This window comes from Hypanus sabinus, chromosome 12 (assembly GCF_030144855.1).
Source record: "Hypanus sabinus isolate sHypSab1 chromosome 12, sHypSab1.hap1, whole genome shotgun sequence".
NCBI lineage: Eukaryota > Metazoa > Chordata > Chondrichthyes > Myliobatiformes > Dasyatidae > Hypanus > Hypanus sabinus.
In genome coordinates this window covers 82,959,437-82,977,481 of record NC_082717.1, presented here as the reverse complement: position 1 = coordinate 82,977,481, position 18,045 = coordinate 82,959,437, and the positions used below count along the sequence as shown (strand labels likewise).

The 18,045-nt window shown below is 42.3% G+C and overlaps 1 protein-coding gene across 1 annotated transcript in view; it reads left to right on the top strand.

The window, feature by feature from the left end:
- Positions 1–18,045, top strand: part of slc24a3 (solute carrier family 24 member 3) — a 324,655-nt gene that overhangs the window by 29,568 nt on the left and 277,042 nt on the right. Inside the window, exon 2 of the mRNA XM_059986300.1 lies at positions 1,176–1,307. Within this exon, the coding sequence (XP_059842283.1) occupies positions 1,176–1,307 (132 nt within the window). The remainder of the gene's footprint in view (positions 1–1,175; positions 1,308–18,045) is intronic.

The following is an 18,045-nucleotide window of genomic DNA, read 5'->3' as shown; positions in this document are numbered from 1 at the left end:
TTAGACACTACACGGTGCTGAGAGTGAACCGTTTTTAAATAGCATCAGTTGCGTGTGCCTTTGTGATCAATCATCTTGAATGTTAGAATGAAAATAAAAGATTTGGAGGATGCAATCATCAAAAGCATTGTATGAAGGCAGTCCATTATCTGCACTAGATGTTGGTGCAGATTTTGTTCATTTAGTCAATCAAAAGAACACAGCAATGTACTCTGGACAAATCTCTCTGATAACTTTTAGGCACAAATACAGTTTTGTAGTATTAATGGTGTTCTAATTTGATCTGTATTCATTTAAATACATAATTTCTTACTCTGTTAAATTATAGTTTGTCTTTTTTTGTACCTTTTTAATAATTTCCGTTAAACTTTGGCTAATTGGGGCAGTCACTTAATTGGGCCAAAATGTACTGGTTCCACTGTGTCCCAGTGAACAGGAATCCACTGTATCTATGGTCTCAGGTGTGTAAAGGTAATGGCATTAAGCACAAATACCATTGTTAAATACAGAAAGGCAATTCATGAGAAAGCATTCTGATTCTGGAGTAAGTTGAAAGGGTAGAACTCTGTATCACATGAAATAGTTGAACTGCAACACGAGGAAATCTGCAGATGCTGGAAATTCAAGCAACACACACAAAATGCTGGTGGAACACAGCAGGCCAGGCAGCATCTATAGGAAGAAGTACAGCTGACATTTCGGGCCGAGACCCTTCAGGACTAGGACTAGGACTAGTTGAACTGAATAGCAGGGATCCATTTAGAGAGGAGCTGGGCAAATGTGAAAGAAACAAATGAAAGGATATTTTGGAAGAAAGGAAATGAAGTAATGTGTAGGATACTAGTGCTAAAGCAGTCTGAGTTTGAGAGCATGGGATACTTGGAGATCTTTAGAAGGGTGAGGTAGATGGGACGGAAGAGTGACCCATCTATTCAAGTGCCTGTGGCTTGGCGAGAAATCCAGCTATAAAAAGAGGAGTCTGGAGTTTGTCCCTTTGGACTTCTTGCATTGTTGCTGGTTGCTAAGGCTTGCCTCTTCCATCCGGGGAAAGCAGCAATGCAAGAATTTCTCTGATTGCCACCAGAAATTTGAGTCTTATTATATTCCTTTTTTAAAAAAAAAAATCAGATGCTTACTGGCATTTTCCAGTTTAACTTTTATTTTGTTCTTCCTAGGCTGCTTTGTGACAAGTTACACTTTGGAGGTGCATGACGAGTGGCTTGGCCGGAGGCTGATGGAGCATATCGATGAGAACAGCACAGATGCTAAGGCAGTGTCCCCTCCGTACAAGAACTGTACAGAACCTGGTAAGGGAATTGCAGGTTCACTTGCTTCAAGAGCAGGAGAATTAATCGAGAAATTTTGAAATGTTATATGGCCTTCAATACGATTGCTGCTGTTTTTGTAGTGGAGTAACATGGTTCCTTGCAAGATTATCAGCTATGTTGCCTAAGTGTCACTGACCATGTTTCCAATGAGAAGTAAGGACAATTGGGAGGGTCATTCTAGGTAATATTGTCGACTAGGACAACTCTGATTGAAGTTTATTAAGCTGCCTGCTCTTTTAGATGTGGGGAAATGGGAAAACTTGCAAAATTTCATACAATTTCAGAAGTGTCAGATGAGATTGTTTGGAAGGATAAAAAGCTGAAATCTGGATAGAAGGCATTAAAGAATGGTACAGCTCAGAAAAGGATGAGAAAACAAAATTGAAATTGGTGTTGATTGTTAACCATGCAGTTGAACACAATCTGCTTTTTATTGATCTTGCATCCTTGTACAACTAGTAACCTTATGTAGTCTTAGTTTTGGTGTCCATGGAAGATAAGTTATTGTCAAGGAGAAAAATTTTTGCTGTTTCAGGTTAAAATCCTGCATCAGAATGAGGGGAGGGAATTGTCAGCATGTGTTGTAGAGACTTCACAGTGGAATAGTAGTGTAGAGACAGAAAAAACCCCAGATGCTAGAACCTGGTGCAACATGCAATCTGCAAGAAAGAATTCAGCAGATTGAGCAGTATTGGTGGGAGGAAAAATAATTGTCATTGTTTCAGGTTACAGCCCTGCATCTATCAAAATGGTATTTTCTTTCCTTTTGCTAATTCTGCTCAATCCACTGAGTTCTTCCAGCAGATTGTATGTTGCTCCAGATTCCAGCACCTGCAGTCTCTTTTGATGAGGAGAATTTGATTCCACTCACAGAAAGCTGGAGTATTTAAAGTAATTTGGAGTATTTACAGAATGTATTTAAAGTAATTTGGTTAAAACAGAGGGGATATTTAAAATAATACTCAGCCTTGTAAGTTGTAGTGAACTGGAATGCAGTGTTGGCAATTGTGAAGGAAGTTCAGCTGTAAATCTCAAAATAGAGTTTGATATACTGACAAAGAAAAGTTTTCAAAGCTAAAGGGAGTGGATCAAATTACATAACTCTTTTAGTGGATGACAAAGTGCAATCACGGGTTCCTGAACAGTGGGAACCAGGTGGTAATAATAAAAAAAATTACAACTATGGCTACATTGGAAAGATAGATGCATTTGTTTGCAAAACAGATAGCTGAATGATGTATACTGAATGAATTGAGTAGTATTTTGAAGCAAATGAAACAGCCAATGAAAAACAAGTGCCTGTATTACTGAATGCATTGGGTGGAAAAGCATATATTTTGCTAAGAAGCTTAACTGCTCCAGCCAAAATGAGCTCTGATATCATGAAAGTAGTGCAGGAAAAATTTGAACTGAAACAAATGTTAATTACAGAACGCTTTAGGTTTCATAAGTGGAATCAAAAGAAAGTGGAGTTCATTTCAGTGGCTGAATTGAAGAAATTGTTGAGCATTGTCAGTTCAGTGGTGGGATTAATGATGCACTGAGATCATTTAGTTTGTGGAATCTTACAAAAAAGTATTTTTAAAAATTGCTTCTAACTGAAGTACAACCCGCATTTTAAAAGAACGGTTGAAATTGCTGTGTCAATGGAAACGGCAGCCAGAGGCACAATTGATTTGTAGTTGTGAACAAAATGGCGATGTCTAAACAGCAATCTGTCTGGCTGAACAAATTGTGCTAGCATTGTGGCAGGGGCTCACGCACACCAGACCAGGTTTAAAGGCAAAACTTGATGGTTGCCATGGAAATGCTGGGCCATATGACCTGTTTCTGTGATGTATGAATCTGAACTTTGGGAAAAGCACTTTGATCCCCAATGTGCTTCATCAGACCTCACGGGACCTCAGCATAAACAGTGCAAAGAACATGCCACCTTCTAAATTATCCACAATTTCCTTAATCAAACATCTGCCCCAGTTGAAGAGTCTGCAGGTCCCATATCATTGCACTAGTAGGCTCCTACAGATACAGAACCATAGTGGCAGCAAACCATCCTTGATGCCAACACACTGGCAGAGAGAGGATAGAATATCTGTGGATGTGAATAATAAATGGTAAATCATCCTTAAGTTTTGAGCAGAAGAGATTCTGCAGATGCCAGAAATCCAGAGCAATGCACAAAATGCTGGAGGAACTCAACAGATCAGGCAGTATCAATGGAGGGGAATAAACTGTTGATGTTTTGGGCTGAGACCCCTCATCAGGACTGGAAAGGGAAGGGGAAGGAATACAATTAGGCAGATGATAGGTGAAGCCAGGTGAGGAGGGTGGATGAACTGGGAATCTGGGAGGTGATGGGTAGAAAAGGTAAAGGGTTGAAGAAGAAGGAATCAGATGGAGAGTGGACCATGGCAGAGAGGGAAGGAGAAGGAGGAGCACCGGAGGCAGTTGAGGAGAAGGAAAGGTGTAAGAGGGGAGTCAAAATGGAAGAGAGCAAACGTGGAGGGGGAGAAACGACTGGAAGTTAGAGAAATCAGATTGGAGGCTACCCAGACAGCCAGCAGAGGTGGTGCTGCTTCACCCTGAGAGTGGCCTCATCATGGCAGTAGAGGAGGCCATGAGCCAGCATGTTGGAATGGGAGTGGGAAGTAGAATTAAGATGAGTGGTCACCAGAAATTCTGACTTTTGTGGTGGACAGAGTGATGGTGCTCAACAGAGCAGTCCCAGAGTCTATGTTGGGTCTCACCGATGTAGAGGAGGCCGCATCAAGAGCACTGAATTCCAGGTGAAGTGTTACCTCACCGGGAAGGACTTTTCGGGGCCCTAAATGGTGGTGGTGGGGGGGGGGGGCTGGTGAAGGGACGGGTGTAGTTGGAGCAAACCATCCTTGATGCTAAGGGACTGCCTGAAAGACGGCAGAACATCTGTGGATGTGGATGAGAAAGGATCAGCCTTGAAACCACAGCTTCCAAAGTACGTCAACCTACTGAGGAGGAATTGGTTTGTTATTGTCAAATGTTCCATGATTGGTTTAAATACCATCCAGACAGATCATTCCATACACAAGTACATCGACGAGGTTTTAAAAAAAAAGGAAAATCAGAATTCAGAGGTAGTTTTATAAATACAGAGAACATACAGATAAACAAAGTGCATGTGCGCTGGCAAGGTAGCCTGAAAGGTCTGTTCAGGAGTCTGATAACGGTGGTATAAAAGCTGTCCTTGAACTTGCAAGTAGCTGAACTTGAGCTTTTGTATTTTCTGCCTGATGGGAGGGGAGAGAAGAAAAAACAATTAGTTGGAATAAACTGATCTCTTCCACCTTGTACTGCCCTTGTAATCGAAGGGGTGATTATAAGGCAAAAGGGAAAGGTGCAGAAGAACAATATTGTAATGCCATGAATATATTGGTAAAATAAATTGTCCCTTGGTACAGTTGCTTGGAGCTTGAGGAAGCTAAATTTGGCACATAAGACAAAAGGAGATATCAATAACCAAAAGCTCGATAGTAGAGCTAGGTAGTTCATAATGTTTTAAGGTAGGAAAATAAGATGGAAGAGGTTTGTCTAGGGAGCTGCAGAGATTGGCAGCTCAGCACATTACTGCCAGAGGTGGAACGGGTGAATTTGAGGATGTCAAGAGGCCAGAAGTCTTGAAAGATTGTGGGTCAGAGGAGGTTACTGGGGCAGACAGGAGGGGAGGCCACAGAGGAAATCAAAGTAAGGATGAGAATTTAAAATCGCTTAATCAAGTGTCAGTGGGAGATCAATGAACCGAGAGTAAAGTAATTTGCTTCATCACAATGAAAGGTACCATAAATAGTAAAGCACTCCATTTAATTTTGGTTGCTTCAAACATTATATAGGGGAGGAAACAAATCCCTCGTGTGGCGACAGCAAGTCTGTCAAAGAAAGTGCAGGTAAGCAGAAGCGCTGTTGACGTCTCGGCCTGAAACGTCGACAGCGCTTCTCCCTATAGATGCTGCCTGGCCTGCTGTGTTCCACCAGCATTTTGTGTGTGTTGTTGTTGGAATTTCCAGCATCTGCAGATTTCCTAGTGTTTGCAGGTAAGTAGTATTGGGGACCTGGCAACAGGAAGGCATAGGCTGTGTTAGCTACATTGTGTTCTGAGCAGCCTTGAATCAGCAGAAGTTTTTGAGCTCATTTGCTCACAATCCTGCAAACACCTTGTCTTCTGCTCATCAAGGCCGAAAGTTCCCCATTAGAAAGTAATCTCATAGTCTTCATGTGTAATGTTCCACTGAGTGAGCAAACTCGATTTATAATATATGACTAACACAAGAGGGCATGGTTTTATGGTGCTTGGAAGTAGGTACAGAGGAGATGTTGGGGGTAGGTTTTTTACTCAAAGGGTGGTGAGTGCGTGGAATGGGCTGCTGGTGACGGTGGTGAAGATGGATACAATAGGGTCTTTTAAGAGATTCTTGGAAAGGTACATGGAGCTTAGAAAAGTGGAGGGCTATTAGGTAATTTCTAAAGCAAGTAAATGTGGGCCAAAGGGCCTGTATTACGCTGTAGTTTTTCTGTGTTTCAATAATTTAATTCACAGTTCCTTTTTGGATCTAGTTGTCTGGGTGAGGATAACTCCCATGCCCAACAATTCACTGAAAATCCAATCCTTGGTTGACTTCCCAGTGTGCTACAATGTTTGGCTCACTTACCTAACTGATCAAAATCCCATTTTAATTTTGATTACCTTATCAGAAATTCTCCAATGACTCAGGAATGTTTAGGTGTATAAAGGAAGGATGAATGTAGGACCCTGGTGGAGAACTTAGTGAAATGGTACAAGCTGAATCATCTACAGCACAACATCAATAGAAAAAGAGATAGTGATGGACCTCAGGAAGACTAAGCCTGCGTTGTTCCCTGTTACTATTGATGGTGAGGATGTGGATGTGGTGAAGACCTACAAGTACCTGGGTGTGCGCCTGGATAACAGACTTGAGTAGAGCACCGACACAGAGGCTGTGTACAAGCAGGGCCAGAGTCTCCTCTACTCCCTGAGGAGACTGAGGTCCTTTGGAGTCTGCAGGCCTCTCCTTCACATGTCCTACCAGTCTGTTGTCACCAGTACAATCTTCTATACAGTGGTGTGCTGGGGCAATGGCATCAACATGGGTGATGCCAGCAGGCTCAATAAACTGATTAGAAAGGCTGGCTCTGTTAAAGGAGTCAAACTGGACACACTGGGGGCTGTGGTAGAACAATGAATCCTCTGGAAAATCCTGGCAATTCTGGACAATGTTTCTCACCCTCTGCCTGCCATCTTGGCTGAACAGAGGAGTACTTTTAGTAATAGACCAAGACAACTGTTCTGCTCCAAAGAGCGCATATGAGGTCATTCTTACACTTGGCTAATAGGCTCTATAATGAGTCAACCTATAGCCGGGGAAGTGATGACCTCCTCCTGTTAGACTGCTTGAAGTAACTTACTTTTTATTCTTTCTTACTTCTCTTCTAATATTTGTATATCTGTGCCCTTGTAATGCTACTGTGACACTGTAATTTCCTTTGGAATCAATAAAGTATCTATCTCTCTAGCTATCTTCTTCAGTGTCGACAGTACCACCTAATTTAGTGTTATCCACTGACAAACTACAATGCCTTGTACAAATACATCGAAATAATTTAAATAACAAAGGCCCCAGCCACAGCACTCGTTACAGGCTTCCAGTCTGAGAGACAACCGATGGCCATCGCTCTCTGCTTCCGACCGTTAGGCCATTTACAAACCCACTGTTCTAGTCGCTGTTCATTTTCCACAAATACTAGTTTTTAGCTGAGCAGATCCAAGAACCTCATTTAGATACTGTCCAGCTGTTTTAACCTGATTTTAGCAAACAAAGTATGTAATAGAGACAAGAGTCTGTGATCGGGGATGTAGCCTCACAACTCAGGGGAGTAGATTTATGACAGAGATGAGGAGGAACTTTTCCTAGAGTGGTGAATCTGTGGAATTTTCTGCCCAATGAAGCAGTGGAGGCTACCTCAGTAAATGTATTTAAGACGAGGTTGGATAGATTTTTGCATAGTAGGGCAATTAAGGGTTATGGGGAAAAGGCAGGTAGGTGGAGGTGAGTCCATGGCCAGATCAGCCATGATCTTATTGATTGGTGGCACAGGCTCGATGGGCAAATAGCCTAATCCTGCCCCTATTTCTTATGTTCTTATGATCAACATGTTCCTGAATGTTACACTCACCAGTGATAAACAATTGACAGCACGGCGATATGTTGCTGGAAATAACATTTCGAATCAGTCATTTCACTGTGACTTATTTCTTAATAGCTGCTATACCTGTCATTGCTCAAGCTATTTTGCTGTCAATCAGGTGATTTTCATTTATTTCTATGCAACTGTGGTTCATAACTCTTATTCCAAATGAAATAATATCTAAATTAAATATATAATAGTTCCATGAATAATTATGATGAGCAGTTTAACTGAAGTGGCCAATCAGAACAGACATACTGAACATAAATATACTTACAAAAACTATGCTTAATGTAGTTTTAAGTACAGAAATGCCTATGTAAAGTGTGTAAGTTTACTTGATTTTAATGAAGTAAAAGTAAATTTATTACAATACTCTGCAGAAGTCTTGAGCACATGTATGTCGAGGGTGCCAGAGACTTTTACATAGTATTGTGTATTGGTTAAGTAGAGAGGTGATTGGGAAACAGAAGTAAAAGTAGTTCATATTAGCTCAGTAGTATTAAGTGTTATTTGGTTACTGGAACGACATACAGCGGTATGCAAAAGTTTGGGCACTCCTGGTCAAAATTTCTGTTACTGTGAATAGCTAAGCGAGTAAATGACGACCTGATTTACAAAAGGCATGAAGTTAAAGATGACATATTTCTTTAATATTTTAAGCAAGATTACTTTTTTATTTTCATCTTTCGCAGTTTCAAAATAACAAAAAAGGAAAAGGGCCCGAAGCAAAATTTTCGGCACCCTGCATGGTCAGTACTTAGTAACACCCCCTTTAGCAAGTATCACAGCTTGTAAATGCTTTCTGCAGCCAGCTAAGGGTCTTTCAATTCTTGTTTGGGGGATCTTCACCCGTTCTTCCTGGCAAAAGGCTTCTAGTTCTGTGAGATTCTTGGGCCATCTTGCATGCACTGCTCTTTTGTGGTGTATCCACAGATTTTCAATGATATTTAGGTCGGGGGACTGTGAGCGCCATGGAAAAACCTTCAGCTTGGCGCCTCTTGAGATGTGTTTAGGAACATTATCCTGTTGTAGAAACCATCCTCTTTTCATTGTCAGCTTTTTTACAGACGATATGATGCTTGCTTCCAGAATTTGCTGGTATTTAATTGAATTCATTCTTCCCTCTCCCAATGAAATGTTCCCCATGCCACTTTCTGCAACACAAGCCCAAAGCATGATAGGTCCACCCCCCCCCCCCCCCCATGCTTAACAGTTGGAGAGGTGTTCTTTTCATGAAATTATGCACCTTTTTTTCTCCAAACATACCTTTGCTCATTGCGGCCAAAAAGTTCTATTTTAATTTCATCAGTCCACAGGACTTGTGTCCAGATTGCATTAGGCTTGTTTAGATGTTCCTTTGCAAACTTCTGACGCTGAATTTTGTGGTGAAGACGCAGGAAAGGTTTTCTTCTGATGACTCTTCCATGAATTTGCCTTTCTAGCAATCCTACAAGCAGTTCTCTTGGAAAGTTTTCTTGGTCTTCCAGACCTCAACTTGACCTTCCAGACCTCAACTTAACTGCCAGTTCTTAATTACATTACGAACTGAGGAAATGGCTACCGGAAAACGCTTTGCTATCTTCTATAGCCTTCTCCTGCTTTGTGGGCATCAATTATCTTAATTTTCAGAGTGCCAGGCAGCTGCTTAGAGGAGCCCATGGCTGCTGATTGTTAGGACAAGGTTTGAGGAGTCAGAGTATTTATAAAGCTTTGAAATTTGCATCACCTGGTCTTTCCTAACGGTGACTGTGAACAAGCCATAGCCCTAACAAGCTTCGGTAAAAGCTATCTGAGAGCTCAAATCTCCTGGAGTGCCCAAACTTTTGCATGGTGCCCCCTTCCTTTTCTTAACTCTAAAATTGTACAAAACAAAAATAATACACTAATCTTGCTTAAAATGTAGAAAAGAATGTTTCATCTTTAACTTTATGACTTTTGTAGATCAGTTCATCTTCTACTCCCTTAACTATTCACAGTAACAGAATTTTTGACCAGGAGTGCCCAACCTTTTGCATGCCACTGTAGTATACAGTACAGCTTGAGTATCCCTTTTCTGCAAAGCTTGAGGCTGGATGTGTTTTGGATTTCAGATTTTTTTTTGAAATTTTGGAATATATAATTAGATAGCTTGTGATCGGCATCAATTCTGACTGAATTTATGTGCTACTGGTAAGCAATCTTTGTCTTACACCTGTTCATCACACACATGTACTTAATAGTAAAATATTATTACATACCATCAATATAATGAAAATATAATGTGTGCAGGGTAACAAAAGCAGCACAGCAGCATTGGGAGAATACCTCAATCAGGTGTTCAACAGCAACAAACAATGTCAGATTTTCAGCCTCCACCTACGATGCCGTGCTTTGATTAAAAGGCTACAGTACAATGTATTGTATTTTACTTTTTTTGTAGGTTTGATATAAGGTATAAAAACAGCATTGTAGACTTGACCTGGTGTTGGATTTTCCATCAGCAGTGATCTTTGCAAACTCCAATGAGTTCCTCTGCTGTTTCCGTGTGCTGAAAATTCACGATTACCTTCGGTTTTCGCTTCATTGAGATAGATCTTGATTCATAATCAGCATACTGATTATGTGCATCGCCTGGGTACCTTCCCAGGGTTTTGTGGATTTTTTTATTTGTGATGTTATGTCAGAGCTTTAAAAAAATTTCAGATTTTGGAGGTTTTTTGGTTTTGGGATTTCAGGTAAGGTACACTCAACTTGTACCATGCACTATCCTCAAATTTATTTTGGGTTAGGGTACTATTGAGAACAAGAGGTGTAGAGTCCTTGAAAGTGAGTCAGTAGGTTGCAGAATCAGCTCATAGTTGAGGTGAGTGCTGGTTCAGGAGCCAAATGGTTGAGGAGTAATAACTGTTCCTGAACCTGATGGTATGGGACCTAAAGCTCCTGTACTTCCTCCCTGATGACAGCAGTGAGAAGAGAGCAAGGCCTGGATGGTGGGGTTCCTTGATGATGGGTATTGCTTTTTCACTCTGAATTTGTTGAACTTTGTTTGAATCCAGTGAAAAAGTGTATAGTTTGTTTTTATCTCCATTTTTTTTTCGAGCAACCAGCATATAGCTGACCATAGGAAAAGCATGGAGTTTCAGGATTAAGGCTAATAACTCCTTGTGCCTTGTTAATGCTCACGGCAGAATGAGGTTGAACAAGGAACTGAAGTCACTTGAACAGAAAAAGCAGATCAGATGAGAGAATTGGTATACGACTATAAGATATAGGAGTAGAATTAGGCCATTCAGCCCATTGAGTCTGTTCCATCAATCCATCATGGCTGACATGTTATCCCTCTCAGCTACATTCTCCTGCCTTCTCCCCTTAACCTTTGATGCCCTGATTAATAAATAATGTATCAACCTCCACTTTAACTATACCCAATGACTTGGCCTCCACAACCGTCTGTGGCAATGAGTTCCACAGATTCACTACCCTCTGGCCAAAGGAATTCCACTTCATCTTTGATCTAATTTGACATCTCTCTATTCTGAGGCTGTGCTCTCCGGTCTTTGACATCCACTATAGGAAACTTTCTCAACATCCACTCTATCGAGGCCTTTTAGGTTTCAGTGAAAGTGAGTACAGGCCCAGAGCTGTCAAATGCTCTTCATACATTGGCTGTTTCATTCCTGGAATCATTCTTGTAAACCTCCTCTGAATGCTCTTCAATGCCAGTACATCATTTTTTAGATGAGGAGTCCAGAGCTGTTCACAATACTCCAAGTGCGGTCTGACCAATGCCTTATGAAGCCTAGGCGTTATATCCTTGCTTTTATATTCTAGTCCTCTTGAAGTGAATACTAATATTGCATTTGTCTTCCTTACCACTGACTCAACTTGGAAGTTAACCTTTAGGGAGTCCTACATGAGAACTCCCAAGTCACTTTGCACCTTGGATTTTTTAAAAATTTCTCCCTGTTTAGAAAATAGTCTGTACCTTTAATCCTTCTACTAAAGTGCATGGCCATACACTTCTCAATACTATATTCCATTTACCACTTCTTTGCCCGTTCTCCTAATCTAAGTCCTTCTGCATACTCCCAGCTTCCTTGACACTTCCACCTATCTTCGTATCATCCACAAATTTGACCAGAAAGCCATCAATTCCATCATCCAAATGATTGATAGAAGTGAAGCAGTCCCAACACCAAGCCCTGTGGAGTACCACCAGTCACCAACAGCCAACCAGAAAAGGCCCCCTTTGTTCCCACTCTTTGCCACCTGTAAGTCAGTCAATCTTCTATCCATGCTGGAATCTTTCCTGTGCTATCTTGGGCTCTTGTTGCACAGCCTCATGTGCAGCACTTTGTCAAAGCCTTTCTGAAAATTTAAGGAAACAATATTCGCTGACTCTCCTTTGCCTATCCTCCATGCTATCTCCTGAAAGAATTCCAACAGATTTGTGAGGCAAGATTTTCCCTTAAGAAAACAGTGTTCTAACAAGCCATCTCGTAGGTAATTCACAAATTCCATCTCTTACGATTCAGGAGTAGCCTGATTTCCCACTCTACCTGCATATTGAAATGCCCAATGACAATCATAACATTGCCCTTTTTACATTGTTTTTCTATGTCCCATTTTAATTTGTATCCCACATCCTGGCTATTGTTTGGAAGCCATACACAACTCCCATTGGGGTCTTTTTATCCTTGCAGTTTCTTAAATCGACCCACAAGGAGTCTACATTTTCCAAATCTATGTCACCTCGTTGTAAGGGTTTGATTTTATTTTTTTACCAATGGAGCCACTCCACCCCCTCTTCTTACCTGCCCTGCCCGTCCTTTTGATATGCTGTGTATCCTTGGTTTTAAGCTCCCAACTATGAACTTTCAGCCACAACTCAGTGATGCCCACAATGTCAAACCTGTCAATCTCTAACTGTGCTGCAAGGTCATCTGCCATACTCTGTACACTGCGTGCATTCAAATATAACACCTTCAGTCCTGTGTTCATCACCCTTCTCGATTTCCCTTCCATGTTGCACTCCCGCTCATTCCCCACTGACTGCAATTTTGCCCTGTCGTCTGGATGTGTCCTTCCTCAGTCTCACTGCACACTGCATCTAGTTGTATATCAACTGCCCCAACCTCAGCACGATCACTTTAGCTCCCACCCCCTGCCAAATTAGTTTAAACCCTCCCCAGCTGCTCTAGCAAGCCAGACTACAAGGTCATTGATCACCCTTGGGTTCAGGTGTATCTTGTCTTATTTGTGCAGGTCCAGCCTTCCCCAGAAGAAATCGCAATGATCCAGAAATCTGAAACCCTGTCCCTGTACCAATTCTTCCTTGCACATTCATTTGCCAAAATATCCTATTCTTGCCCTCATTGGCAGTTGGCATAGGCAGCAATCCAGAGATTACTACCCTGCAGGTCCTGCTTTTCAGCTTTCTGCCTAACTCCCTATATTCTGTCTTCAGAACTTCCTCTCTTTTCCTACCTATGTCGTTTGGTACCAATTTGTAGATTGGCTAATGGCTGCCCCCTTTAGAATGCTGTGGATCTGATCTGAGACATTCTTGACCAGGGCACACGGGAGGCAACACACCATCTGGGTGTCTCTTTCATGTCCACATAATCTCCAGTCTGCCCCTCGAACAATGGAATCCCGTATCACTCTGGAATCCTCTATCACTACTGCACTCCTCTGCTCCACCCTCACCTTCTGGGCCACAGAGCCTGACTCAGTGCTGGAGCTCTGACCACTGCTAGTTTAACACCCACAATAGTATCCAAAGCAGTATACCTATAGTTGGAAGGAGCGGCCACAAGGGTACTCAGCACAATCCCCCTTTCCCCCTCCTGATGGTCACCCTTGGGTGTAACTACCTCTCTTTATGTTCTGTTGATCAACCCCCCCCCCCACCCCCGCAGTCTCCAGATCTTATCCCATTCCAGCTCCAATTCCTTAACGCCGTCTGAAAGTAGATGCAACTGGATGCACTTGCAGGTGACACAGGAGGTCTCCCTGCCTTCTCGCATCCCGCGAGAAGAGTATTCAGGCCTAGCATCCCCACTGCTCTGACTGTGCAATAAGACAGGAAGAAAATTGAGAAGAACCTTCGCCTCCTCTTGCTGGAGCCTTTATGAGCTCCCTATTCTAGCAGTGGGCCACTCTCACAACGGCTGCTCTGCTTACTTTTCTTCGTTGGCCCTTGCCAAGTCATAATTATGCAAATCCAACACCACCTTGGGAACTGTGGTGTCCCGACTGCCCCCGCTCGCTTATTTTGAACTCTCTCCCACCACGGAATCCAACGTCCCTTTGGGAATTGTGTCGTGCAGTATCTGAGAGATGAAGACAGTGGCATCAATTTAATGTGGTGGCAATTTTTGAACTCATGGTATTGTTTTGTTGCAGAGTATTAGAATTCTTAACCCAGCATACTGCAGAGGTAAAATCATTGAATGTATTTAAGGACAAGCTAGATTTTTGAATTTTTGTGAGTAGAGGGCTGTGGGGAACAGGCAGGAATGTGGCACTGAGGCCAAATTACATTCAGCCTTACTTTGCTGGATGGGGGATGTCAGCTCGAGGCTGATGTGTGGAACAGCTCAAGTCAGAACGAACAAGAGTTCACTTTGTGGAATGCAGAGAGCTTGAAAGGTAAGTGGGACAGGGGGTTCCCAAAATTAGGCAGGGACGAGGAGGGAAATTGCTGAAAACTGATATTTGGAGGTGTTGCCTAACTGGAAGCCAAAAGAGGTCAACAGACACAAGGTTAAAGAAGGAGAAGAAATTCCTGGCTGGGAAAAAGTCCAGAAATTGGACTTCACAATGCACAGAATACTTCCAGGAGGTCAGAGTGAGTGCAGTCCAGTTCCAGCTTTTGACCAGAAGAGACATGAACAGAAATTGTTAAAGCTAAATGGCTGACTATTCTCGGAACTATCGAAGTCTCTTTTTGTTCTCTGTTCTCCCTCTGTTAGTTGGCTGTTGCCAAATACAAGTAAGAATACTTTTTTTCTCTTTCCTCTGGCCCTGATGTATCCTTAGATGCCTTCCTGAGTAGAATCGTTTGGTTTTAGTACCATGACATGGCTCAGACCTGGATCATAACACCTTCCTTGGACTTTGGTATCATCCCAGTTCATTGTGGCTCAGGCTTCACTGCAGTTGGTTATGTTATACTTGTGTCTGTGTTCAACTCTGTCCCTGGATGGCCAGTATAGGTTGTAAGTTGGTACAACCATTGTCAACTCTAAAAGTGTTGGTGCTGTTTCTGTATTTGTGTTATTTGGATTCACCATATGCATTAAATACATTTTTCCATGTTTAATTCTGTCCTTAATGCTATTGTAAAGAAATTCTAGTGCACCATTTTTAAACATTCAGTTGACTAGGTGGAAGTTTTGAAATTCTGATAACACTCATGAGAATAACGGGAAAGTTGAGGTATAAGCATCTGTGCTGCTTTTGGCCACAACACTTTGGAATAAAGATCGTTGGGACTGTGCCAGTTAAGAGCATCTACGACGTGCATCAGTTGCTCAGGTTCTAGATGATATCTGATTCATTCCGTGGCAAAGCATGCAGCGGCTGAAGAACACTTAAACATATTTTATGCTGGGGCTGAATTGTGATCGACCAGCCTGTGCATTGTGATTGCCCCTCATAGAATGCCCAGGGTCGCACTTAATGTTTGGCAACCAAAGAGCCCCTGATTTCCAGCCAGTGTAAGTAGTATTTGTGGGCAGTGGGAGCTAAAGCCCCACCTGCAGAGCGTCTGAATAGCCTTCTTACACCTCCTGGGGATATGTGTGTCTTTTATTTTGCTGATGCTTTCTGAACTGCAAGTGACATGAGGGGAGAACTTGTTTCTGCGGTGGGCAGTTAGAGTTGGAGGCAGATTATATTAAGGGGGTTCAGAACATGAAAGGGGGAAATATGCAGAACTATGGAGAACATAAGTGTGGGACTTGCATTTGTATAACACAGCCTGGATTTGATAGATTTTAAAGGCCCCCTGTGGTTCTGTGAATTATTTCATGTCAGTGTTTGTTATAGAGAAAATGATTAAGCAATAACTGGAACTAAGTAAAGAGAAGTGCTAGAAATTTATATTGACAGAATCTAATGGTTTCCATTCAATAATGTTAAAGCACAAGGCTAATTGCAAATGCTTTACACAAATCTATTGAGTCTCCTTTTATTCAGGAATTGACCTTTAGCACTAAGAGATAAATATAACTGTAGGCTTGTCTCCATATTAGGGAAATTACTAGAGTCTATAATTAGTACAGTTAGCTCTGCTATAACATACTTATATCCCTGGAAAAACTAATGTTATTGAAAGTTGTGTTATAGCAGAACAGGCCTTTTAAGTTGCTCTTGAAGCATAGATTTGAACAGATTTTCACAGGTTATCGTGTCGTAACCACTGCAGCCTGTGTAATGCAAACAATGCCCCCTAAGGCATCAATTACATTATAAGCTATGTGTGTTATGGAGACATGTTATAGTTGAACTGCCTGTAATATAGTGTCCGAGGACCAGGAAATTTGAACTCCTTAGTGAGAGTTGACATTGGTTTACGAAGGACAGATGATATTCAGTGAACGTAATTACAGTTTTCGGAGGCTATGACACAATAGAAGGGGAGTGCACATTGTTCATGTGGACTTATGGAAGGATCCATTACTAGGGTTACTATATTCACAATAGACCTGTGCCTTGCACTATAGCAGGTGGTTGTGACTGTTATCATTCAGCTCCAGGATGCTGCTGCAGGTGGCTTTCCAGGCAAAGTCTTGGGCTGTACCACCTCCAGCTGCTTTGCCGTGGCTTTCCTTCCTTGATAAGCTCACAAGGTTAGTAATTGTTTAGTTCCATACACGATTTCTTAGAAAATAGTCATTGTCTACATCTGGAATGACGCATGGAGTACCCAGGGTATGTGTATTGGTTTATTATTGTCACATGCACAGTGCCCATACAATGAAAAACTGAGATTTATAAGCCGTCCATAACAGAAAGTTTCAAAATGCAAGTACATTGTGCTAAGTAAAAGCAATGACAGAATGTTATGCCCTGCTAAGAGGCAAGCGGGGCAGTCGGTACATTCTGCGTACCACAGTTCCCTTGGAGGTGCTAGATTGTGCGTGATTAGGCACTTGGAAAGAGCCAATGAAAAGAAGTTGTGTTGAGGCAGAGTGGCCATTGTGTGAGTGGGCTGGTTTCAGAGGAGGGAAAACTTTGGCTCATGGAGGCTTCAATAAGTGGAGGCAGACACTGTACTTTTTTTAGCTTAATTTTTCTTTCTTGTAGGGCAGTGGTGATGCTAGACAGGGTAGTTGAAAGCTCATCTTATGGGAAGGCAGGGAGATTTCTAGTGTCCTTGATGACTGCACCAGCAAGGAGTGCATCCAGCTGCAGATTCTTTCAGACCATGTTAGGGAATTGGAGCTGGATGAACTCCAGATCACTTGGGAAGCTGAAGGTTGTCCGACAGGCAATAATGGGAAGTAGTTGCCCCCAAGGTGCAGCACACAGACTGTCACGATGGGGGAAGGGGATAGGCTGCCAGTAAAGACTAGCCCTGTGGCAGTTTCTCTAAACAGTACCTCAAATACCAGTGACTGAGCAGAGGAAGGCTGCTGCAGTCAGGTCTCTGTGGCTCAGAAGTGGTGGGGGGAGGGGGAGAGAAAAGGCAAGCTCAGTGATAGGGTGTTCATTGGTTTGGTGAAAACCACAGGAAGTTCTATGGACAAGAACGAGATTTACGGATGCTGTGTTGCCTTCCGAGTGCCAGGATCAGAAACGTCTTGGGTCAAATCCGCGGCATTCTTGGGTAGGATGGTCCATGTAGGTACCAATGGCGTGGGTACGAGAGAGACATTGCCCTGCAAAGTGAGTTCAGGGAGTTGGGTGATAAATTAAAGAACAGGACCTCCAGGCTTATCTTAGTGTTGTTACACATGCCACATGCTAGTAAAACTAGAAATAGGAAAATGGTACAGTTTAACACGTAACTAAGGAGATGGTGCAGGAGGGACGGCTTCAGATGTTTGGAACATTAGTCCCACCTTCCATGGAAGACAGACCAATATCCTTGCAGGAAAGTCATGGAAAGGTACAAAATTACAAAGGGTATAGATAGAGTAAATGCAAGTAGGCTTTTTCCACGGTGAAACTAGAACAGGAGGTCATGGGTTAAGGGTGAAAGGTAAAATGTTTAAGGGGAACCTGAGGGTGAATTTATTAACTCAGAGGGTGATGAGTGTGTGGAATGGGCTGCCAATGGAAGTGGTGGATGTTGACATATAAGAGAAATCTGAATAGCTACACAGATGGGAGGAGTATGGAGGGATATGGTCCGAGTGCAGGTCAATGGGACTCAGCAGATTGCACTAGATGGGCCCAAGGGCCTATCTCTGAGCTGTAGTGTTTTATGCCTCTGAATCTAATGCCAAATATAGTACGACATTTACGGAGAAGGATCAGAGAGGAT